Source organism: Euprymna scolopes, chromosome 14 (genome assembly GCF_053919585.1).
Source record: "Euprymna scolopes isolate OS-2025 chromosome 14, ASM5391958v1, whole genome shotgun sequence".
In the NCBI taxonomy this organism is placed as follows: Eukaryota; Metazoa; Mollusca; class Cephalopoda; order Sepiida; family Sepiolidae; genus Euprymna; species Euprymna scolopes.
This window is the reverse complement of record NC_136495.1, coordinates 88,312,680-88,339,075: the sequence shown is the minus strand read 5'-3', so window position 1 is coordinate 88,339,075 and position 26,396 is coordinate 88,312,680. Positions and strand designations below refer to the sequence as shown.

At 41.6% G+C, this 26,396-nt stretch overlaps 1 protein-coding gene across 1 annotated transcript; it reads left to right on the top strand.

Annotated features, from left to right (window-relative positions):
* Nucleotides 1–22,037, top strand: LOC145293151 (uncharacterized). The gene is made up of 2 exons (XM_080139583.1): nucleotides 1–4,325; nucleotides 21,423–22,037. The coding sequence occupies exons 1-2, from the start codon at nucleotides 4,270–4,272 to the stop codon at nucleotides 21,676–21,678; spliced, it is 312 nt and encodes a 103-aa protein (XP_079995709.1). The 5' UTR covers nucleotides 1–4,269; the 3' UTR covers nucleotides 21,679–22,037.
* The last annotated feature ends 4,359 nt before the right edge of the window (nucleotides 22,038–26,396 follow it).

The window sequence follows — 26,396 nt, the reverse complement described above, 5'->3', positions numbered from 1 at the left end:
CTGTACTTTAACCTTACAATTGAATAAAAAAAACATATCATAAAACTTTAATTAAACTTAGAAATACGATTTAAAAAATAGCGCGGATCACTCTCTGCATTAGCACCAACATATTTGCTTTTTTCAAGGTAGGTTTTTTGTTATTTTTTGATAATTTGCATTTGTATTTTTGTTTTGTTTTGTTTTGGTTTGTTTTGCTTTTTTTCCTTAGTCTGCGTCTGTTACGCTGCTTGGCTGACACCGATGATTGCCGGTCTCGCCTGACCCGGGCTTGATGGGAAATCACGAGAATTTGGGTCAAATTATGATAGAGTACCTAAAATTGCCTCTAACCCTAACACGACGAAAAGTAGTTTCATTTCCTTTTAAGTACGTGCTAGATAGACGATGCTCAAAATGTATGAACATTTTGACCTCTCCCTTTACTTAAAAATTCACCCATTATAATAACATTTTCAGTATTTATTGAATAGTGATCGCCGAATATAATGAACCCATTGAATCTTAAATGTTTCACAGTGTAACTCGGATATAAGAGACCCGAATATACGAAAAACGGATATAAGACGGATTTTCTTTGGTCCCAAATTAGAGCCTGTGTTAATGTACAGTGTAAGAACACCGGATATAGGTGTGACCCGGATATAAGAGAGTTGAAGGGCACAAAGAAGTTGGGTTATACTGCATTTTGTTTAAACAAAAAACACACTTTTACTAAAGTTATAATTTTCAGTAGTAAAAAAAAAAAAAATGAATGTATTATGAAAATAAAGCATTGTAATTTATAACAATAAAAAAACAAAACTAATTTTTTCAGAAACATTGCGAAAAAAGCCCGTAAAATCCGTATCAACGAAATCGGGTTTGTATTACTATACACATAGATTCGAAAAAATTGTCAAAAAACAAATATATAACAAATAAATGCTATCAAGGGCAAGATAAGTTACTTTTCTACTGTGAGAAATTTAATTCTCACAAACTCAATACTCTCTGGCAGAGGTAAAATAAATCCACAAATTACAAAAGCCATACCTTTAAAACTCAAAATTTATTCAATAATAACAGCAAAGAAAAGTTATTCATCCTGGTACAGTCCATTACAAAATGGTGGGCAAGTTTTGCCTCCTTAAACAGGGAGCCGGTAGTTAAACTCCTATTGTTGGAGTGTTAGTTCATTTCCTTAAAAGGATTCATGGTGTGTTTGGCAAGAATGCTGGTGCCTATAATTAGGCATAAAGCGAGTCCCTTGGGACTAATTAAATTGAGAAAAATTCCAATATTTACCAGATGAAGAAAATGTTCAAAGGATGCCATCCTGTAATTAGGATATCTTCGACACAATATAAAGGTGTCTCTGCTTGTAGAGATTTAAGTCCTTTGTTTACCAACATTTTGGTGATATAACATGAAGAAATTGTGGCAGCTCCATTCTTGGAACTGTCCTAGTGAGTCCTTTTCCTGACGAGTGTTTAACGTGGACTGAAAAAAAAGCATGATACAAAAAAGGGCGGCAATACAACTCATACAAACTAACCAATCATGGGCCGTCTACTAGAACTGTGTAGGCGGCTTAAACAAGAAACATGGCGATGTAAATGGAATTTCTCACACTACCTAACTGGATACTTTTTTAGTGTTTTTATTAAATGTAACATGTTTATTCAGCTCAAAAAACATACAGCGTTTATCGATGTATTGGAAAATGTAAAATGGCGCCCGGCTCTCTCTTGAACATGGTAAGTTTGGGAAATTGAGTTAAAAATTAAAAAAAACTATACAAAATACTGTTAGAAACTCACTCAATATGTTACCGTAACAGAGGCTGACATATATTCGGTATTTTTTATAGTTTCTTATTTTTAACTCATTTTCCCACACTTACTACGTTCAAGCAAGAGTCGGGCACCATTTTTTAATTTTCCAATACATCAGTAAACACTGTTTTTCGAGCTGAATAAACATGTTACATTAAATAAAGAACTTTGCAGCTAATTCTACCCTTTGCGACCAAGGCCACCAACCCCCAATATTTCTTCCTGTATCAAAAAACATGCTATGTGATATACAAATCTGTACATAATGTTGCCAAGCTAATCAAAAACCTTGATTCCAGTAAAGCAGCTGGCCCTGACGATATTTCAATTATAGTACTCAAAAGACTTCAACCAGAACTAGCGCCCATACTTACAAAACTTTAAACGTTGTCTTAAGGAGAATTGCTTCCTATCACCCTGGAAAATCTCATCAGTATGCCCTGTATTTAAGAATTCAGGTGATCTGTTATCTCCCTCTCAGTACAGGCCAATAAGTCTTCTGTGCGTCATGAGTAAGTTGCTGGAATCTGTGTTAAATACAGAAGTAATCAACCATCCCAGCAAAAATAACCTTCTTAGTGACATGCAATATGGTTTCCGTTCTGCTAGATCTACAGCAGATGTGCTTACATTTATATCTCGTAGAATGAGCGAATCTCTCAACGGAGGCTACCTTTCTAGAGCAATTGCTCTTGACATATCAAAGGCCTTTAATAGGGTATGGCATAAAGGCCTACTTCACAAGATCTCCAGCTACAGTATAGCTGGAAATGTCTTCTAAATTATTAAATCATTTCTCTCTAATAGGTTCATAAGAGTAGTGATTGATGGGCAGAAACCAGAAGCTCACAGTATTAATGCTGGTGTCCCTCAGGGGTCCATCCTGGGTCCAACTCTCTTCCTGATCTACATTTAATGATCTTCCAAATCACATCCTTACATCATTTGTAAACATTTATGCTGATGAAACTACCATCTATGGTAGCACATCAAAGACCAAGTAAACGACTCTGATTCTCTCTCTCTCTCTGCATGTAGTACAATGGGGAAAGAGGTGGCTGGTTATTTTTTACGCATCTAAAACCAAGCTTCTATCTTTATATCATCAACGCTCTGATCCCTATCTGGCATCAACTGAAATGAATGGCTCTCGTCTTGGGGAGGCTCCATGTTTTGACAAGCTTCTGGACTTCATCTTTACTCCTGATCTGAAATGAAACACATACATCAAATCCGTTACCAAGGCTACTAGAAAAATTGGTGGGATCCTTCTATCGATCCAGTAGATATCTCACTGCTGATGCAGTTCTCTATCTGTATAAGAGCCAAGTACGTTGAAGGATGGAGTACTGTTGCCACATCTGGGCAGGAGTTGCTAAAAAGGACTTATCCTGCCTTGACAGAGTTCAAAATAGACTTCATAGCCTCGTAGGAGATGTCCTTTTCTCTTCCCTGCAACCTCTTTCTCACAGAAGAGATGTTACGAGTTTGTCTTTGTTTTATCGTTATTTTCATGGCAAGTGCTCGACTGAGCTCCAGTCTATGGCCCCACCCTGGCAAACTTCACAAGAAACACTCGTCTCACTGAAAATACTATCAATAATTCCCCATGGTTGTCTTCAAGTCCAACGTAAACAAGTTTTTGATGAGCCGTTTCACTTAAGTTAACAAATTTACCAAATTTCCATTATTAAGGATTACTATATTGTCCAACTGATTACTGTACACTCATTAAGCCTTATCCTCGAGTGACCTCTGAGCCTTGATAAGTGGTGATTGCATAAATAAAAAGAAAGAAAGAAAAACGTTCACAATATGAATGTACAGATGCACAAGCTGGGGAGGTGAAAGAAAACAAGTCCATTTTGCACTCCTTACCTGCCTCTCACTACCTGATGTCATTTTTAGACAGCCTTTTGACTTACTGATATTTTGGGCTTCCATAGAATCCATACTTAGACGACTTGGGGCTGGGGGTGATTAAGATATATTTTTTTATTTTAATTCAATATCTTAGATCTTTACGACTTTGAAATAGTGTAAGAAATTCTGCAGAAATAAGCAGGCACCACATTGGTTGGTTTGTCTGCCCACGATTTTGTTTGAACCTATCAGATTGTTTGTTCTTACTAACTGCCGAGGCTATTCTTGGCGCTAAATTTATCTTTTCAGCTCAGTAGTTTTCTGAAACAAAAATGTAGTAGGCAAAACAAACAAAGAAAAAAAAATACAAATAAAAACAGACGGGACAAAAAACTCGCTTCTCGCAGACACATGGGTCGTAACAAGCGCAATCTACTCGCCAGAATCACCTACACACAATCTGCAGAACGCTCCCTCTCCTTTCCAGTGTCTTGCCTTTATAGCGGCCGGGAACGACATATTTGCATAATCGCGTGAGAGCAGACGTGATTCAACGATAATTACATTGGGTAAGCGCTAATAAAAGCCCATGGACGCCATCTTGGAACTCTCTCTTTCACTCAGCCCAAAACAGACGTATCCGAGGTAAGCTCTCTATTTCTCATTTTGGTTACTGCTAATTCTGCTACATTTTCCCAGAGACAACAGGTAAGAATGGATGTACAAAAACTCACTCGAGGCTTGTAGTCTCGAAACCTCTTTGTCTCATTGAGGCTCATAATGCCCTGATGTGAGGTGAAATGTTATTATTTGCAAACAACAATGCCCTTATGTTGGGTGAAATATTAAATTCATCGCACACTGTTGTGCTCTGTGAACTTTGACTTTCATTATTACTCATAATGTCTCTTAGAGATGAAATTAAGGTTTACATTTTGACCTGACCTTTGTTTGTCATTTGGATCGTTATGCACAGTGAACTCCACAAGGACTGCCGGACTAGCAGCATTCATCTTTGGAAGACATCACTTAACTCATTGCAGCTTTTCTTCGACAGCAGAGTATTGTATCTAGCATTACGCAAAGATAAACTATGAACTATTACCCTTTCCAGGTGTTACCAGCAGATAGCTTATGATGACACATCTTTTGCAATTTGAATCTTTTACTTTAATAAAATTTACATTGAAGTTTAAAGGTGAGCCTGTTGTGATTTCTGTTTGTTTTCTTTCATCCTGCCAAGGGCAAAACCGAAATGAGAGAATATCTCACATCGTTTTTTTGGGGTTTTTTATTTTTGCAAAAAAAACATTTTTTTTTCCCCCTCCCCTCTTCTTCATTTTTTTCTTGAAAGAGATAAGGCTGATTTATAATTGTAGTTTAATTTCTTATAATTGTTATCTTGCACTATAAATGTCTACGCTTCTTTTGTCGGATTGTTGAATTTTTTTTAATTTGAAGTGTTCTTAGATTGTCGTAATTTGAATTGTAACTGAAATAAATAACTATTGTCCATCTTATTAAAATTGTAACCGAAAAAAAAACCATTATCATCTTATTAATTGGAAAACAAAAAAAAAGGAGCATCTAATATTAAATTGTAACTTGAAAAAAAATTTTTTTTTTCATTATTCATCAAATGAAGATAATATGATTGAATATCCCATGATTAGGAGATAATGATATAAAAAAAAAATTATTAATTGTAATTTTTTATTAATGCTGTTTGCCTGTTGCTTGGGTAATATAGTTTTAAAATTGTTCCAACGAGGTTGAATTTAGTAACTTGGTTTAGCGAGGGTAAAGTTATTGATATAAATCCCGAAAATTATGAGCAGGCTTTGGCTTGTTTGAAGGGAAAATTTTTAAATTCATCTTTGATAATGAACAAAATTTTTGAGAATATTATTCCTCGACCAGTGCAATTTTTTCTAATTAAAGACCTCAAAATTCTTCTCGAGAGCATTAAGCTAGAATTGACTGAGATGGACTAATCCTTTAATACAGATTTTTTTTTCCGATGGTTCTATGCCAGGAACTATGATTGCTCACATCCTGTTCTCTAAATTTCCAAACAGTGTACACAGAATGAATAAATCTAATGAACATTTCCCTTCTCTTTCTTCCATCATGTCGTACACTTTTGACATTTTAAATATTATGATGGCGACCATTAGTTGTGCACGACAGGAAAATAGCCCGCCAAAAATGTTGGCTTCTTCTTCGGATCCAAAATATAATATGGTGATGAGTTCCAAGCCTAAACACACTAATGTAAAAAAGAGTAGTAAGTCTCTCACTTACTTATTAATTCTTATTAACTCATTAATAGTGAGATTAATAAATTTTGCAAATTACGTAGAGTTACTGATCACCCGACTAAAGTTTGTCCCAAATATCGGGACTTTGACTCAAAAATTATAAGAGCCAAAAAACTCAAATTATATATCAGGTGCCTAGGTGAGCACTCTTGGACTGTTTGCAAGGGAATAAAGGGTTTTCTTTACCCTTGCGCCGTTTGTAGTTTTAAGAACAATTTTTCTATTATGTGCCCCAAAAGTCCCAAGCCAATATTATTGGGGCAGGAAAAATGTATATTTCCTGAATTCAAAATATCAATGAAGGGAAAGGGTGCCCAGTCTATTTTTATTGTCTTTTGGATACGGGTAGCCAGAAATCCTTCTTTTCTGAGGTAATATTAAACCGTTTAAGTCCCAGGAATAAATTAAAACCAGTGATGGTGGAAATGCCTGTTAATATCCCACAGGATTAGTGAATCTCTTGACAAAGGCTTCCTTTCTAGAGCAATTGCTCTTGACATATCAAAGGCCTAAGGGTCTACTTCACAAGATTTCCAGCTACGGTATAACTGGAAATGTTTTCTCAATCATTAAATCATTTCTCTCCGATAGGCTCATGAGAGTAGTGGTAGATGGACAAAAATCGGAGGCCTGCAATATAAATGCTGGAGTCCCTCAGGGGTCAATCCTGGGCCCAACTCTCTTCCTGATCTACATCAATGACCTCCCTAAACACATACTTAAATCATTCGTTGACATCTATGCTGATGACACGACCATCTACGGCAACACATCAAAGGCTGTAAATGACAAAGTTCTCTCTGATTCTCTCTCCTCTGATCTCGAGCGCGTAGTTCAGTGGGGGAAGATGTGGCTGGTTACCTTTAACGCATCCAAAACCAAACTTCTATCCTTACATCATCAACGCTCTGATCCCCAGCTGGCATCAATTGTGATGGATGGCTCTTGTCTGGGTGAGGCCCCATGTTTTGACAAGCTTCTGGGTTTGACCTTTACTCCTGATCTGAAATGGAACACGTACATCAAGTCTGTTGCCATGGTTGCTGGAAAGATGGTGGGATCCTTCTACCACTCCAGAAGATATCTCACTACTGATGCAATTCTCTATCTATATAAAAGCCAAGTACGTCCAAGGATGGAATACTGTTGCCATATCTGGGCAGGAGCTGCTAAAAGCAGCCTATCCTGCCTTGACAGAGTACAAAATAGACTTTGTGGCTTAGTGGGGGATGCCCTTTTCTCTACCCTGCAACCTCTCTCCCACAGAAGAGACGTTGCGAGCCTATCCTTGTTTTATCGTTATTTCCATGGCAGGTGCTCATCTGAACTCCAATCTCTGGTCCCCCCTCGCCAATCTTTCACGAAAAACACCCGTCTAGCTGAATCCACTGTGAAAAATTTCCCCCACTCTATATCTGTGCCTAAATCAAAATGCGGATTCCATGATCAAGGCTTCTTTCTTAGAACTGCATGCCTGTGGAACTCTGTTCCGTCTGCCTGCTTCCCACCGGACTACAACTTGGATGTCTTCAAGTCCAAGGTTAACAAATTCCTAATGAACCACCCCCTTAAGTAAACACTTCATCAAATCTCCACACTAACGTAATGTACTTGCAATAACCCTTATCCCTGAGTGGCTTCCGGGCCTTGATAAGTGGTGTAAAAAAAAAAAAAAATACGCTTGTGGGGACTAATTCGTTAAAACTTAGAGCTGGAAATGTCTCTTAAATTGGGATATCAGCATCACTTTCCATTTTCTGCTTTGTTTGCAAATGATTTAAGATTAAAATTCAAAATGGAGAAATTTGATGAGATCACGTCAAAATTGACTAAGGAGGGTTTTTGTCTTTGTCCTAGATGCTTTAAATTGAATGGGTCTACTTTGGCCTTTTGGTCAATATCAAAGTGTAGTATCTGTTCTTCAGATTCTGCACTTCCATTTCTTGTTCTCTTTCAATGGAGGATCAGTCCTTCACGACTGAGACAATTTTTATTTTTGTACCTTTTCTCCACATTAAAAAACGACCCTAGTGTCTAACACTGTCCCGTAGGGAGGCATAGTAAATAGGTACTATTCACGGAATAATAGGCCTGGATCTTATTCAATGGATAAATAATCTCCATTTAATTAAATGTTTGGGAGGTTCTGCAAGAACACTCTCCAAGTACATAATTCCCTTTGGTGAGGGGCCTAAATTTTTGAATTTCAATGCAAAGGTTAAGAAAGAATTACTGGCCTTTGATGAAGTTATTAAAGCACTACCTATGTGCAATTTATACTTAATTGATAGCGTGTTAAATCCCATTGCTACTTATGAAGATGTACTTCCACTGTTTTTCGCCGATTCTGCTTTTGAACATGGAGTGGAATGTTTTTATCCCTAGACTCCATTGAAATCAAAAAGGTGAAAAAAATGATGAAAAAAAAATAAATGCCTTCAAGAAGACTATTGTTCTTAGGAACGGCAAATATTATATCGATCTATCATGGAACTCTGAAAATTCTTCCTAAGGTAGAATCCAATTATGTGCTCTCACTACAAATAATGCAGAGAGTTGCTCAGTCCTTAAGTAGTAAAGGACTGTATGATGATTATATGCAGGTCTTCAAAGAATATAAAGACTGAGGGTTATTGAATCCTTTTCGGTTCCACATGGAACGTGTGAGAATTATATATGGATTCCCCACAGACCTGTAATTGTACACCTACAGATTTAATACAATTATATTTGGCTTTAATGACAGTCCATTTATACTGAGTTTTATACTCAAATTCCATGCCGGTAAATATCTACCACACGATTTCCAAAAACTTTTATGTTGACAATTTGGTCACCACTAGTAGTCAGTTTATAGCAATGTCCGTGACAGATTAAAGGAAGCAGGTTTTGAGCTTCAATCCTGCAATTCCAATTGTACGAGCTTGCAAAGTAAAATGTTGGAAGATGGTACTATTACATCCCTTCCCCCACCTATGAAAAGATGCTAGGGTATAAATATTCCTTTAAAATTACTCCCACAGTAATAGACGACAATGTCAAAACAAAACATGGTATATTATCTTCAGTTTCGAGTGTTTATGATCCATTATCATCACTTCTTCAGGGGAAGATTATTATCAGTCAATTATGAAAAAATAACTTATCATGAGACCAGCAAGTCCCTGAAGATTTTATGACTTTGTGGCAAATACACGCCAAAGAATTGAACAATCTCTGGGACTTTGAGTTCCCCAGGTGTGTATTCCTGGAGAACTCCCCAGTTGAAATTATTTGTTTCTGTGATAGCGTGCTTACTGATTCTCTTTATATGCCAAACAAGGGGTTCCTTGATATTTGCCAAAGCTAAGGTGGCTCCCATTCAAGGGAAATCACTCCTTACATTAGAATTGATGGCTATATATCTGGTCCTTAAAGTTATTCCTCAGGTTTTGGAGGCCCTAATTCCTATCAATATCAAAGCATTTTTTCTTGTGTCTGATGCACAAGTAGCCCTGTCTGTGTTTTAAACGGGAAAGGTTCAAAAAAAGAATATTTTTGTGTAAAATCGTATAAATATAAACAAATCTATGGAGGAGGTTAGCCTAAAATGTGTTACTTCACCGGACAATCCAGCAGATCGTTTAACCAGAAGCATTACAACCTACAAAGTGTTCAAATTTTGAATCTGTGAACCAGATTGGCTTAATCAAGTTAGCATCTGCTGGCTTATATCTCCCTTACCCTTACAATAACAAAAAAATCGTAACATGTATGTTCTCGGATGAAGTTAGTTCAGACAAGAGTCGTTTACCAATTACAATATCTGATTTCTCCACATTATCTAAGGCGATTAATGTCTTAAAAAAAGTTTTAAGATTTGGTGATAAATTACAACACCAAAGTACTGACACCTATAAAAGAGCTAAATTGTTGCTTTTTTTCTCATATGCAAAATGAAACTTTTCCCTTGGAATTGGATTATTTGAAACAACCTTCAAATAGCTTATTTCTAGATAAAGATAGACTGATGTGGACCCAAGGACGCATTCAGAACTCTGATATTTTCCCATATGATGTAAAATTTCCTATACTGTTAGGAAAAAATAATCACCTGACCAAACTGATCATTATTGGATCTCACTTGAATTGTTGCTAATATAGGAACAAACTCAAATGAATAGCAAATTAAGGCTATCCGGTTTTTGGTGAAATACATTTTCTGCAGCTGTATTATATGTAAGAGAATCAATTCTCTACCCTGCAAGGGCCTCTCCGGCCATCAACTGCCCTCTCATAGGGTAAATTTTGTCCAGCCATTCAAACAGGTTGGTGTAAATTTTACTGGACATTTTTTGTCAAAAATAATAATCAGGAAGTCAAAATGTACGTCCTAATCACGTTAGGGTTTGTGTTCCTTGTGAATTCCGCATTATGAAATTTGAAAAGACTATCATGAAAACAACAAATGACTTCTACTGATTCTATGCTCCAACAACAACATAGCAAAAAAAAAAAAAGAAAGAAAGACATATTGATAATGAAATGTATCTTCGAAATATATTTACAAATTTCTATATAAATTTCAAACAAAATAAATATCTGTTTATTTTGTAATAATGCATTGTTTTGGCTTCAAACGTATCTAATATGTATTTATTTTATTGTACGCCCTATTGTTTACTTGTATGAGTTTGCATGCTATACATCTGGAATTACTGCCAGACATGAGCACACACTCATTCTTATTAGCCTTTATTAGGTTCACCAACTTATTTGGTGTGCCCACCCATGTGTATTCCAACAATGCCAAATCATTCTTAGCGTCAGGTATTGTCAGATGTATTTGTCTCCGGCCAATTTCAAGAACATTTCAAATCAACTACTATTGTTCATTATACCATTCCCCTTTACTCTGCTTGTCATGGTGGAGCATGAGAAAGATTGATTAAGACTGTTAAACAGTATCTGTCAAAGTTGTTGGGTAGGAGGAAAGTCAGTTATTTTGATTTCCTAACCGCCCTTTTGGATGTTCAAAAGGCCATAAATGACGTAAATGAAATCACGTTTATTTCAGCTAGATATTCTGACCCCTAATCATTTTTTGCAAACGTGCTATCACCCCCACTTGCTTATCAATAATTATAGTTCTGAGGATCTTTTTCCAGAACCTCTTAATAAAAATACACTCTTGCGTTCCTTGAACTGAGGGATGAATTTGTCAGTAAATTTAGACGTATTTGGCACGATGACCATTTGCTGTCAATTAAAGTAGACGCCAAATTAAAGATGTTGAAGCACAAAATCGTTCTTATCAAAGTTTTTAGGTATGGGTGTGTCCAGGTTCATTCATTAAAAAATATTTATCCCCTTGAGGTAAAATATGGTTCTGAATCTGCAGTAGCAGAATTTACATGCCCTACATGTTCAATCGCCAATGATGGAACAACACCTATGCGATAATTGGTATCATTTCTGTTGCGTTGAGGTTGACCAGTGGGACACCATAGGTGAGTGGGTTTGTCTCAGTTGTACAGACAAAATGTCAAAATAAATTCTTGTATTCCATCATTGACTTAAATTAAAGTCACTTTCTCTTTATTATCGATAACTCATTTAGTTAAACTAGAATTGCTGGTTATAAAATTTGAATTTGGCAACAGACAGACACACATTGAATTCATAACTGAGTATTTCTTACCTGTCACTTTTGACAGTTTTTTAAAGTACATCATTATCTTATTTAAAAAAGTAATGATTTTCCATTACCTTTTCTTCCTTTCCTTGACAGTGTATAAGAAATTCTGCAGAAATAAGCAGGCTCCTCATTAGTTGATTTGTCCGTCCACAATTTTGTTTGAACCTATCAGATTGTTTGTTCTTACTAACTGTTGAGGTTGGCGCTAAATTTATCTTTTCAGCTCAGTAGTTTTCCCAGAGACTAAGTAAGAATGGATGTACAAAAACTCACTCGAGGCTTGTAGCCTTGAAACCTCTTTGTCTCATTGAGGCTCATAATATGATGTGAATGTGAGGTGAAATGTTATTATTTGCAAACAACAATGCCCTTATGTTGGGTGAAATATTAAATTCATCGCACACTGTTGTGCTCTGTGAACTTTGACTTTCATTATTACTCATAATGTCTCTTAGAGATGAAATTAAGGTTTACATTTTGACCTGACCTTTGTTTGTCATTTGGATCGTTATGCACAGTGAACTCCACAAGGACTGCCGGACTAGCAGCATTCATCTTTGGAAGACATCACTTAACTCATTGACCTGTTGCAGCTTTTCTTCGACAGCGGAGTATTGCATCTAGCATTACGCAAAGATAAACTATGAACTATTACCCTTTCCAGGTGTTACCAGCAGATAGCTTATGATGACACATCTTTTGCAATTTGAATCTTTTTACTTTAATAAAATTTACATTGAAGTTTAAAGGTGAGCCTGTTGTAATTTCTGATTGTTTTCTTTCATCCTGCCAAGGGCAAAACCAAGGTGTTGAGAATATAGGCCCAGAAAACTAATATTTATCTTTCAAGGGATTTTTACAATTAATTTATTTAACTTCAGAATTTAGCTGAATTTGTCAGAGTCTGAATGTTTCTATGAAAACATTTTTCATTATAACTTTTTTCACGTGTACAAATATTTTTTTCCTTTTGTAAATTAACTTTAAGCTTAATCTTTCAAATATAATAAAAAAAGTAATCAGAAACCTTTAAAAAAATACGATAAACCGGCTTTCAAAACTGTTTCCCTATCATTTTGCCGAATTTAGGAAAACTCGTCCATGGAAAACTTGTCCACGGAATATTTGTCCATGGAAGCCTCGTCCGTTTTTGCTAGGTAGGAAAACTGGTCTATTATTGAATAAATATTGATTGTAAAATATTTTATGACCATTCTTGGGTTGCGGTTTTTAGAAAAGACTACCCTATAATATTTTTTAGAAATATTTTTACTTGTTTACTGTTTTTTAAAGGATAAAATTGATTTTTCGGAGTGTTCGTTTTTTACCTAGCTGGATATGTGGTTAAACTTATTTTAAAATCTTTATTCAATACAAAAGAAAGAGAGTACCCCCTCCCCTTCCCCCGTATTTTTGGTTCTCTTGAATTTGTCGGAATTTTATTTTCTTAAGGATTTCACCATTATCAGTGCAAAAGGGAAGGATGGGGTTGTCAGCATTTTCGCCAACTTGTAAAATTCACTTAACCCCTACCCCCCTCCTCATCTTGACCTCTACTACCAGTGGTTGGAGCTTGCAGCTGGCGAATACGAGTACGTCTTTGTCACTCACTCACTCACTCTCTCTATCTTTCTCTCTCTCTATTAATGACTTCCCTTTTTTTGGTAGCCATCAGCATTGCTTAACGCTGATTGGCTGGACAATCCCAATCAGTTTTGTGTGATCCTTTTCTAATTAATTCCAAAGAAGACTTCGGACAGTGAAGTCCTGTTTTTTGGAATTCCGTCGGGCCCAGCGAGCGACGTAAAATTCTCAACCGTCCTTTATTGAGAGGTTGAAATTGGTGTTTCAAAAAACACCATTTCAGAGAAAGGAGACCGACGTGAGAGTTACAGGGCCTGTCATTAATTACTACAAGCTGTTGACGAGAGACTTGTCGCGGTTTCAAATCACCGCCCCCATTTTTTTTTTCTCCTTTCTTTCTTCGCCCCCACTCCTTCTCTTACCGGCTAAACACGAGTGAAATGAACGTTCGCCAAACACGAGTGAAAAATTCTCCAAACACGAGTGCATTCACCACCCACGAGTGAAACGTTCGACAAAAACACGAGTAAAACATGCGGCTAAGCACGAGTGAAATGCACGAACATATATCAACAAAACAGGCAATTTAATTTTTACCCTTTAGACGAAATTAATTTAGATGGAATCAACAAACTCCCAATCTACTCTTGAGTGCATAAATTTCGTTCAAGGATTAAATAGAGTCGTTTGTTTGTTTTCATGGGGACCAACCTCACTAATATTACGCCGGCAAAATGAATATAGCTCATTCTGGGTAGAATTTAAATAGCTTAAGTTCATGGAGTGAATGCGGTATTGGGGTGATTGCAACTAGTTTTAGGGAATAGACCAGTGGACGACCCCCGACACCCCTCCCCACCCCATTCCCTTCGGGCTTCATGCCTAATCATAAAATTGTAACATTCTTTTTTGTTATATAACGCCTGTCTGACACTTGTTGTATGCTTTAAAAATGTACACACAATTTTTATGATAAATAAAAACTCGCCCAGGGATTTGTTCTCAGGCGGTCCCCACTATACTATCGTGTCCTGCGTTAGTTCTTTTGAGTTTTCTTCGAGGAAGCATCTCTCTTGCTTCCTTGGTCTGCTTGCCCCCTTTTTGGGGGCGACTAACTGTCTCTTTCTTTATATTTTTTGCAGATTTTAGGGTTCTCTTTTCGGGCTGACTTAAGCAGCTGGCCGAGCTACGTAGGGTGTGGTTGCGGGTCAAACCCGAGCTCAAATCGGCGGGTCTAGCTCCGGGAAGAGGAGAGTAGCTGGTCCAGGCTCCAGTGCAGCAATGCCTAGCCTGGGGTCCGGTTCTCAGAGGGGGCCTTCATGGTCAAATCTGAACACTGGACTAGGGTTCACAACTGTCCCACCCACTCCCTGCGGTCTGGGCTCCGTTACTCTGCCTAGCCCGGGTTCTGCCGCCCGTGTCCCTGACACGGTCATCGGAACAGGCCCCATAAAGAGCCACGCCCCTAAGGCCAGTACGAGTACTGCCTCCCCTCCCCCGCACTCTAGAAGCAGAGTTTAGAGCATTAGGCTACTCTGACTCTTTTGATGTTGCCGTCCCCAGCAGCAGTAGGGCTAGGCCAGCTGGGAGAGATGATCCAGCTCGGTGGGAGAGACCCAGGGCTTCAACTGTCAGCCCCCCGACCCAGAGGAAGAGCGTACTCCTGGGGCCGGGATTGAAACATTCGGGTTCGCTCGAATTCTCGCAGTTGAGAACCACCGACCCAGATCAGGCAATTAAGAATGCGGGAGCAGGCTGTCAACAGCATCATTGGTCTTGACCTGAAGCTATCGCAGACCCTAAAGAGGGACATGGAGCTGAGTAGCAGCAGCAGCAACTATGACAGTTGCGATGATGACATTAGAAGTAAAAAGTCAGCCCAGATGGGAGCAAGGCGATCGCACTCCAAGAGAAGGAAGGCGGGGGCCGCTCACCCTGATCACAAGAATTGGGCAGTTGGGGCCACTGTGACGTCACCAGCACAGAAGCCTTCTGATTGGCTGGCGCTTCCGGGCACCCAGGAATCCCTGGACAGCACGATTCCTTCCGGACAACGAACACTGCCACCTTCCAGCAGGACACCCCCAAATACACCAGTGCGACCGGCAACACAGGAAAGAACCTGGGGGCCTCAGTCTCAGTTGGCACCTGAGGACTACCGTCGGTTATACTATACGATGTATAAGGATCTGATGGAAGGCAACATCATTAAGCCGTTGCCAACCACAATAGCCAGACTAGAGAGAAGGATAGTATCTCTAGTCACTATTGACTATTAAGAAAAATTCCTTGACTGGGGTCTCGAGGGAAGTGATGGCTTAGATGCTGGGGGAGCTGAGTATCCCAGCTACATACATCTGCAGAAGAGCCTATGGGACGTGGGATCTTATTTTGCCCACGGAAGAAGACGCGGTTAGATTGTCCAGGACCAACTTGGGGTGGGGTTATTTGCGCCTCAAGCCAGAGTATCTGAGTAAGAGACACACTAACATCTCCATTCTTGGCGCCCCCTGTTATATAGACTCAAAGCAGCTCGGGGCTGTGATGAGCCAGTATGGGGACGTCGAAGCTATGGTTCCAGTGCATGGTCCCCGTAATCTGTTATTGGGGGACTACAAACTCAAAATGAGGGTGGACCGCACCAGCTTCGATAAAATCCCCGCTTTGCACAGATGCGAGACCTGGATAATGAGCGTCATTGTCGAAGGTCGGCGGTCAAGCTGTTGGCATTGCTTGAAGCAGAGGTATATGATGAAGGAATTACCCCAAAATATTTCCTACGGGCGCCCCTGCTTCCACTAAAACAACAACCAGAACAACTGAGGCAATGGCACCAACAGCCCCTGAAAAGCCAGCCGGAGGGGGCACAGAAGAAAGCCAGGACTGGAACAAAGTTGTATCACGAAGATCGGCAAAGACCCCATCTAAACCAAAAGAGCAGCCCCTGCAAGAACAATGTAAGCAGGCTCCCACAGGGTCGTCACGTGGCTCCTCCACCAAGTGCACAGAGCCGCAATCTCAGAACACGATAAAGGATCTGCAGTCGTCGTCCTTGAAAAGGAAGAATCCGGTCTTCTCATCAGATTCTGAAGGGGAGCAGGTAGTCAGCAACAGCCCAGCAGTCGTTGTAGAATGCTGGAAACAAGATTTGAAAAAGGCCAAGAAGACCAAGGATGCTGGGTCCCGTTCCCCCTCCCCCATGCATCTAGAGAAGACTGTCTACGATTCAGCCCCCCGAATCCCAGACCCCCTCTGTTGAACCAAAATCCCCACCCCTATTCAATACACCCTCAGCTGGCGCCCATTCTTTGTCAAGGGAGAGGCCAGCAACACCAACTAGCCGCAGATCGGCATCGTCCTCTCCCATAAGGAGAGAAAAGACCAGGAAGCTCTCCTTCCTCCCCGGAGACCGGATCTGTGAGGTGGATCCTCACCATGCTGCCGATAAAATAAACCCCAGGCAGAGGAGGCTCCTGAAGCCACTCCAGAAGCTGGAGACAGTGGACAGTCTATCGACTGCAGATCCTACTCATTTTAAAAACGCTCCTCTACTCATGACCTTTGTGCATCACACGAGGGTGGGACGCACCAAGGACATGTGGAACATGATAGAGGCTGCGAAAACGGCAATCAAGAACACAAAGTTGGTGGAGGAGGAGCACGACTCCCTCAAACAGTTGGCAAATAGGTGCGAGGGGAGGGTCCCGTTGTACGTCCACCCTTCGTTCTATAGGGCCATAAAGTTAACCTTTCCGCTGGATGTCGGGGGAATTACGCGAGACGGACGAGTCACGTCCGAGTTGCTTTCGGGTAACCTCGCCCAATCCTGTGGCATCCTAACTGCAAAAGACTTCAAGCCAGTGGTTGACACTGAATAGGCATAATGGCTACGTACTTGAGCCTAGCTAGTCTGAATGTGAGGGGCATGAGGTGCTGAAGCAAAGCGGCTAGGGTAATGAGTGACCTCATGTCCATGAACATAGATGTGGCAGCGCTGCAAGAAACTCACTTCGTTTCAGTTGATGATCAACGGGTGCTGGAGGGGCATTACGATGTCTTTTCAGCATTCTGTGACCATCATAGTAGGGGGGGGCGGTCTTGCTAGTTAGACGCACTCTTTCTGCAGTGGTTAGCGTTGTGCACGCGGATGCTGATGGCAGACTTGTCGTGGCCGATGTTGACGTTGAAAATAGATCGTTTCGAGTCATCACGGTTTATGTGCCTAATACCACACGAGAGCAGGTTTCCTTTTTTCGGCGGTTGGAGGTGTTTCTCGGGGGTTCGGAATGGTTAGTACTAGTGGGTGATTGGAATGCCATCCTTGATCCCAGGATAGATAAGGTGGGCGGAACTAGCGGGACGGATGAGTGTGACACCAGTCTGTCTGATCTGATGGCTTCGTGCGATCTGGTCGATAGATTCCGGGTGAATCATTCGGGGCGGGAGATGTGGATGTGGCTCTCTAATAGGCCCTCTGGCCCGAGTACATACTTGGATCGGTTGCTAGTCAGAAGAGGCACCCTCGATTATACTACCTGTCCCACGTTCCACTGGTTAGGTCGCTCCGACCACAAACTACTTGTGGCTCGGATCAACTTAGATAGGAAGTACAAACTGGCCGGGTACTGGAAGTTGAACACCTCCTTGGCCGACTTCTGGGAAAAGCTGGTCGATCATATTAAGAAGGGGCTAGTGGGGGAAGTGGGGGTAACCGGGAATAAGTGGTGGGTTAGTGCCAAAGCTAGCATTAGGGACTTCTCTGTCAAGTACGGCCAGCGCCTCGCATAAATAAGGCCAAGGCAAAGAAGCGTCTAGAGGATAGGTTGGCCCGGGGTGTGGGGACACCCTAGAGATAGAACTAGCCAAGTGGAACCGGAACTGTTCGGCTAGCGAGCGGTATCAGGGCTAGGTAACTAAGGCTAGGTTATGTAAGGTGTCCAACGAAGCCGTGAACATAGCCGCTTCAGAGCGTAGAACTTCACTCGGGCACAAATTAGTTAATTACATCTGAGAAATCCAAAGCCCGGAAGGGCGCTCGTTTGTGTCGTCTTGGGAGATTTGCGAGCGGTTTTGGGTGCACTTCAAGGATCGCTTCGCACAGCTGTCCAGGCTCCGCGTCCAGGAGTTTAATAACTATTTAGCTGGCTCGCCCCGCCTGAAAGTGGCCCGAGCGGCTAGTTGTGATGGTCGGGTTGCAGAGTGTGAGGTCGTTGCTGCGTTGAAGCCGGTTGGATACGACAAATCACCCGGACTCGATGGTCTGCCCTATGAATTGTACTTGAGGCTGTCGCACATATTCGTTCCCATTCTGACAAACGTGTTTAACCACTGGTTCAACACGCGATCCATCCCGAGTCAGGTTACCAAGGGAGTGGTCACGCTTCTTCAGAAGAAGGACGGGTGTGTCGGGGGGGTTAGATGACTATAGGCCCATCACGCTTTTAAATGCGGATGTCAAAATTTTGGCCAGAGTTCTTGCGAATCGTTTGCAGGTCGTTATCACTGACTTGTTTGGACCGGATCAGACGCTGTGAAGGGGAGATCAATTCAAAACAATCTGCACTTGATTCACACGATCATAGAAAACTTAGAAGACGACACCGAAGCCGCGCTGATCAATTTGGATCAGTCCAAGGGTGATAGGGTGGACCATCGCTTCTTGGGATCTGTGTTGGAGGCTGGCGGTTTTGGGCCTGACTTCCGCAGATGGATCTCCATTCTGTATGCTCGGCCGACGTCAGTCGTGCAGGTGAATGGGGTGTAATCGGCGCCGTTCGCTGTTTCCCGGTCGGTGCGCCAGGGGTGCCCCTTGTCTTCCCTGTTATATGTCCTCGCGTTAGAACCTTTCCTGCGCAAGCTGAGGACTGGGGAGACTGGACTGGCCCTACGCGGTATTGAATTGCCTGGCGGTGCGCAGGCCAGGGTATCCGCGTTTGCCGATGATGTCACCGTGTGCGTGTCGAGCCATCATGACATATTCGCGGTGATTAAGGCACTCAAGCGGTACGAACAAATCACAGGAGCAGTTGTCAATCTTAGCAAGTCCGTTGGCTGCCTGGCAAGGCTCTTTAGCACCGCCGGGCTCTTATGGCTGGACAGACGGCTTGGTGCACATACTTGGAGTTTGGTTCGGACTGGGCCTCCAGCTCGACAAAAACTGGTCGGAGGTACAGGCAAAGGTCGGAGCGTCAGTGAGGACTTGGCTTCGGAGGGGGTTATCCCTCAAAGGTAGATCGGAGGCGTGTGTTACGTACGTCTTTCCGCTCATACTTTACAAGCTGGCTGTACTTCCACTGCCTGCGGACTGTCTTGCGGCTTTGACCCGGTTGCTCTTTTCCCTTTTGTGGAATGGGCGGCAGCTGCTCGTCCGTAGACAGGTCTGTACTCAACGTCCAATTGATGAGAGCTTGGGGATGCCAGATTTGATGAGCCACAAACAGGCCGAGAGGCTGGCATTCCTGAGTAGAACTTTGATAGAGAAATCTGCGTGGCGCCTTGTTGTCGGTAGAGCTTTTCCCGACCTCATCCCCGATCACTCAGTCGAAAGTAGACACAAGCCGAGAAAGCAGCCGCGGTTCTACGACGAATGCCGAGAAGTGCTCAGAGTGTTGCCGGGGTCCAGTGACCTTGGCCAGCCGAGAAGGGCATTTTACAGGGAGTTAGTGGAGGGGACTGCGTCAGACCCACTGGGGGAGTGGCTGCAGCTGTTGGAAGGGGAGGTGCGCTCTCTGTGGAATTGGGTGCCAGGCTGGGATTACCTCAACAACTCCGAGTTTTCCCTGACCTGGCGACTGGTTAGGAACGCGCTTGTCCTTAATGACAAGCGTCACAGTTACGACGACAAGACCAATCCAAATTGTCTTTGGTGCGAGGAGGAGCATGAGGAAACTGTTGAACACGCTTTTTTCGAGTGCTCTAAGCTATGAGAATACTGGGCGTATGTCAGCGAGGTCATGGCTCGCATCGTTCCCGACCAGGTGACATGGCTGGATTTGGCATCCGTAGTCTACAACGCAGATCTGCTGTGGCCTAGGGAGGAACGAATGGTGTTCCTAGCGATCTTAGGCGTAGCTAGACTAGTTGTGTGGACATCACGCATAGAGATAGGGCTAGGGGGGGATCCAATCTCTCATTACTATCTGATTTTGTATTTTAAACACCAACTTAAGATCAAAATCAGATGTGATAGAAGGAGGCTATCCCGCTCGGTATTTAGTCGTAGGTGGATACACAGAGCTAGTTTGTGCAATATTTCATTTCCACTTTAACTGGGTAGAATGTTCTCTTAACAAGCTATCGACGATAAGGTGCTACTGTACATACAAAATACACACATTTCATTCATGGATTTTGACCACTCACAACTCCATGGATCAACAACTTTTCCATTATTTTTTTTAATCTCTTAAAGAAATACATGAATTCTTGATTTAATATATTGAAATTCTTATTCAGCGACTGGAAATTTTTTTTTAATATCGAAAAAAAAAACATTGGATAAAATAGGAAAAAATGTTGTCATCGGCCAATATTAAGTGAATTATGTAAACCTAAAATAAGCTTCCATACACACACACACAAAAAAAAGAAAACGAGAAAATCGACATGGTTTTTGAAATAACAAAGTTTTAAAATTTGAACTTTACAGGTAAATTTCTAAAAAACACTTCTTTTTTTTGTTTTAAATTTGAATATTTTATTTATTGATCTTTTATCTTCAATTTGTGATGTATAAAACTTTGGTGAATCAATTAATTATATGAATTTTAATAGACATTTCAAAATGGGGGGGGTGAATTTCACAAAAAAACGTTTGTCTAAAATTTGGTTTATTGGAAAGAGCATAAAATTTTACATTGACCCTGAAAATATCGTAAAAATTGAACCATTAAAAAAATTTTGATAAGAAGTTTAAAAATTGAGAAAAATTTAACTTGTAAATTTCAATTGATTTCATTACGTAAAAAAATGGCGTCATTGAAGGTGCGCGTTGCCCATGCCTATACTTTGTAAATACTGTTTTATAAATAATAAAAGTAATATTTCTATTGTTAATATTTCTATCTATTTATTAGTTTATTTTGGAAGTATATCCCATAAAGAAAATAAACAACCCACTTTAATAAGAGAAATTACAAGTTTTTTATATTTTATTCGCAGTTTTGTGTTAGGGGTGTCAAAAATTCCCCCCAAAATTCTGATACACCTACTGCAGCTTTCCAGCCCTTGGTGCCTATCAGCTCGCTCCAGCGCCTCCAGCTCACTCCTGCAGCTTTCCAGCCCTTGGTGCCTCTCAGCTCGTTCCAGCGCCTCCAGATCACTCCTGCAGCTTTCCAGCCCTTGGTGTCTCCTGCAGCCTCACCTGCCACCTTGCTCGCACTTGGCTCCCTGCCGGTCGTACGTTCGTAAACACTGATCCCTCTGTTCTCAGTGTTGTCCGTTCCCAAACACTGATCCCTCCGTTCTCAGTGTTGTCCGTTCCTAAACACTGATCCCTCCATTCTCAGTGTCATACGTTCTTTAACACTGATGCCTCCGTTCTCAGTGTTGCACGTTCCTAAACACTGACCCTTCCATCTCAGTGTCCACCATCCGTTCCGGGCCGCCTTGACATCCAGCTGATCATTCCAGACCCAGTGAACAACCCTGAACCACGCTACGTCTAGAGTACCTGTTCCCGACCTTAGCCTCCAGTGACGTGCGGCCTTCCAGGCGACCAGCAACCAGATCCAACGATTAATTTTTTTGCTTCCTTTAAAAAAATAAAAGGCGAATCCTCGTCTTTAACCAAACAACCCATGTCTGTCATTCATGGGGGTTAGTTCATCTCGTTTTTGTTTGAAACTTAAGATTTCTCTCTCAGCCAGCATCTTTTATGATGTTTACCCTTTTTAATGTGTGTGGGAGGTGTTTTCCTCACATTGATCAAAGCTGATAACCTTCAAGATGTCCTGGCACGAAAGGCCAGGCCCTTTTTTTTTCTTTCTTTCTTTTCTTTTTTTCTTTATTGCCAAGTCCCCCTATTTTTTTATATAATACTTTATTTATTTAAAATATGTAACAAAGAATGAGAGGGGTTCCTAAAACAATGTGGTATGAGACCAAAAGGGAATGGGGGGGAATGAGGGTCGGGGTCATCCACTTTGTCTATTCCCTAAGCTAGTTTATCACTCACTATAATACTTCGTTGACTTTGTGGCCTTAAGCTATTTAAGATTCCCACACGCATGAACGTTCTTCCAAATTTTATTTACAACAACATAATAAACATTTTCATATACAAAAACAAGAAAAACAATTTTTTATTGAGCAAAAGAAAAAAAAATCAAAACATTTCTATACAAACTAAGAGAAAACAAAGATTGTACATGAAATCAAAAAGGAAAAAAATGTCGAATGATGGGGGATGGGATATGCCTAAGCCTTAAATAAACATGGGATATGCCTAAGCCTTAAATAAAGAAAAATAACATGAACTAAACAAAATGCTAACTAACTAATCTACTCTAGTTGCTGAAGCACTCGCTGTTTTACAGCTATAGCCAAAAACAAGAACGACACTTCCTAAGAGGGAGTTGGTAGTCTATGGGCAAAAGGTGTGTGTGGGGGGGTCCTTAGGGTACAGTGACCTCCAAAAAGAATACCATGGAAACAGGTCAAGGGATGAAAATAACTTTGATGGGGAAGGACATTCTGGAAGTATTCTAACACCTAAAATAAATGGGGGACGTTACTCATTCACACAACTGACTAAGGGACAATTCTTTTGGTCTTTAATTTTCGGGACCTAAGGATGGTGTGAAGCTAGAGGTGTGAATCCACCTAATTTCAATATCGCGAGAGGCAACTTCCTATCACATCTGATTTTGATTTTAAGCTGATCCTAAAAATACAAAATCAAATCGTAATGAGAAGGTGGCGACTTCCCACACACTATCTCTATGCGTAAAACCCACACTACTAGTCTAGCTATGCCTAAGATCACTAGAAACACCATTCATTCCTTTCTGGACAACAATGGATCCATGTTGTAGACCACTGACTCCAAATCCAGGCACATCGTCTGCTCGGAGACGATGTGAGCCGTTACCCCACTGACATATGTCCAGAATTCACACAGCTTAGAGCAGTTGAAGAATGCATGTTCAACCGTTTCCACCTCATCCTCTAGGCAACATGGGTAAAAGGTGTCGATAGTCCAACCAATCCTGAAGAGCATGTCATTGAGGCATAGTGCATTGCGAATCAATCACCAGGTCAGAGAAAATTCAGAATTATTTATATAACTCTCGCCTGGCGCCTAATTCCACTTCCCTCCGAAAACTGTAGCTGCTCCTCTAGTGGGTCAGAAGCAGTCCCCACCACTAAATCGCAATATAGTGCTTTCCTAGTCCGGGCGAGGTCACTAAACCCTGGCAACACTCGAAGCGCAGCTCAGCATTCATCATAGAACTGCGATTGACCCCTTGGCCTCCGATGGCATTTGGCTAAGTGATCAGAGATGAGGTTGGGAAAAGTGACTCCAACCGCAGGGCCCCACGCAGACTCCACTGTCAGAATTCTACTTAGAAATGCTAATCTCTGCATTTTTGTGGCTAGTCAAGTTCGGCATCCCCTATCACGCAGACGTTGAGTGCAGACCTGTCTATGAACCATAGAATTTCCCTCATTCCAAAGAAGTGAGGAGATGGAATGCATTAATGCCTTTAAGCGGTCCACAGGTAGGGGTAGTACAGACAGTTGGTAAAGGATAAGGGAAAGATGTGTCTCCACACTACCTTTAAGGGAAAGTCCCTTACAAAGCCAAATCCTTACAGACACTTAGACCTTTGCCTGTACTTCCCACCAATTCTTGTTTAATTGGAGGCTCAGTCCAAACCAAACGCCAAGGATCCAAACCGGGCCATCAGTCCAATTGAAGTGATCTAGAAGCGAAAGAGTACTTCGCTAGGCAGCCAACCTTAGGCCCTTAGATTTGCTAAGGTTGACTACAACCCCTGTAACCTCTTTGTACTGCCTGAGACCCTTTATTATGATGCAGATGTATCTCAGGTTCGAGATGCATACTATCACATCATCGGCATATGGATAAACCTTGGCGCACACGCCACCAGGAAGAGCAATTCTGTGCAGGGCCAGTCCAGTCTCCCCCATCTTCAATTTACGAGGACGTAAAACAAAGGAGACAACAGGCAACCTTGATGTACCAACCGAGAGATAATAAAAGGTTCTGACCGCATCCCATTCACCTCAACAACTGCCGTCAGCCGAGTGTACAAAGTGGAGATCCATTTGTGAAAGCCCGGATTAAAACCTGCCCCCTCTAGAACCGATCTCAGGAATCCATGGTCGACCCTATCAAACGCCTTGGAATGATCTAAATTGATCAGTGTCATCTTCTAATCCCTCTATGATTGTGTGGACCAGATGCAAATTGTTTTAAATTGATCTCCCCTTCACAGCATAATTCTGATCAGGTTCGACCAAGTCAGTAATAATGACCTGCAACCGGTTTGCAAGAACGCGTGCCAAAATCTTTAACTCTGTGTTTAGCAGAGTTATGGACCTAAAATTGTCTGCTTCACCCCACCCCCCAACATATGCATCCTTCTTCTTCAGAAGTGTGACCACTCCTTTGGTAACCTGACCCAGAATGGATCCTGTTTCAAATCAGTGGTTAAACACACCCATCAGAATTGGAACGAATATGTGTGACAGCCTCAAGTACAGTTAGTAGGGCAAACCATCAAGTCCCGGAGATTTGTTGTAGCTGGCCTGCTTTAGTGTAGCAACTACCTCACGCTCTATAACCCAACCATCACAACTAGCTGCTTGAGCCTCCTCCAAGTGGGGCAAGCCAGCCAAATAGTCACTGAACTCCTGGCCGCAGAGTCTGGACAGTTAAGAGAAGCAATCTGCGAGATGCTTTTGGAACCCCTCACAAATCTCCCAAGCTGATACCAGGTCACGTCCTCTGAACTCTATGAATGTAGCTGTCCGATCTGTACCAGAGTGAAGATCTACACTCTGATACGTCAACATTCACGGCTTCATTGGACACTCTTTCTAACCTAGCCTTAACTACTTAACCTTCATACCGCTCGCTAGACAAGCGTTTCAGTTCCTCTTTACCTAGTTCTATCGCTAGGGACCCAGCCACCACCTGGGTCAACTTATCTTCCCTGAGAGTAGAGATAACTCTGATTCCAGAGGCCCATGTATAATGTGGCAACTAGACACTTTTCTGCCTTAGCCTTATTTAAGGTGAGGCGCTGGCTATATTGAACAGAAAAGCGCCTAATACTAGACTTAGTGTTTACCCACCACTTACTTCCTGTAACCGCCCCCACTAAGCCCTTCACTATGTGTTTTCCTAGCTTTTCCCGAAGTCAGATAACTCCAGTAAGGAAGTATTTAACTTCCAGTACCCAGCTATGCTAGTGTTCCTATCTAACTCTAATCTGGCAGAGTGCCCTAACCAGTGAAACTTTGGACAGGATATGTAATCTACATTACCTCTTCAAACTAACAATAGGTCTGTAGAGGTGGAATCGAACTCAAGATGCCCAGTTACAAGACCGGAGTGGTTTTGGTGTCACACCCCCATAGAAGTAGACTCACCCACATGAGAGGCAAGAGTGGGCTACTTAAACAAGACATTCCTGGCAACGAGTTTTTCCAAATATACTTTGTCTTGCCTACACTTTACATGGCGTCACTGATATAGGAAACCTGCTACAAACAATGTTGGAATGTGAACGAACAAACACAGCAGACATTACTGCAACGGATCCTTGAGCTACAGCAAGAGAACATCGCCCTGCGAAGAGATGGAGGACAGTCCAGCAAGCCACTTACAAGGAGACCTGACAGACCTACCATAGAACCGAAGTGATGGTGACTGGGCGATATTCATTGGCTCCTGGAATAGATACAAGGAGATGTGTGGGTTGACGGAGCCAACAGCGTTAACAAACAAGCTGAGAACGACCTTCTCTCCAGAAGTAAACCGGCTGTTGTTCGATATGGTAGGAGCAGAAATACTGAACTCCGTCACGGAAGAACAGCTGTCATGACACATAAAGCTTGTAGCCATCAGAAGTCTACACAAAGAAGTGTACTGGCAAGAATTTC

Excerpts from the sequence above, each read along its gene's own strand:
- LOC145293151 (XM_080139583.1), top strand. The coding sequence starts at position 4,270 with ATGGACGCCATCTTGGAACTCTCTCTTTCACTCAGCCCAAAACAGACG. Across the intron at positions 4,326-21,422 it reads CCAAAACAGACGTATCCGAG|TTTTGTGTTAGGGGTGTCAA; the intron begins GTAAGCTCTCTA and ends TTTTATTCGCAG.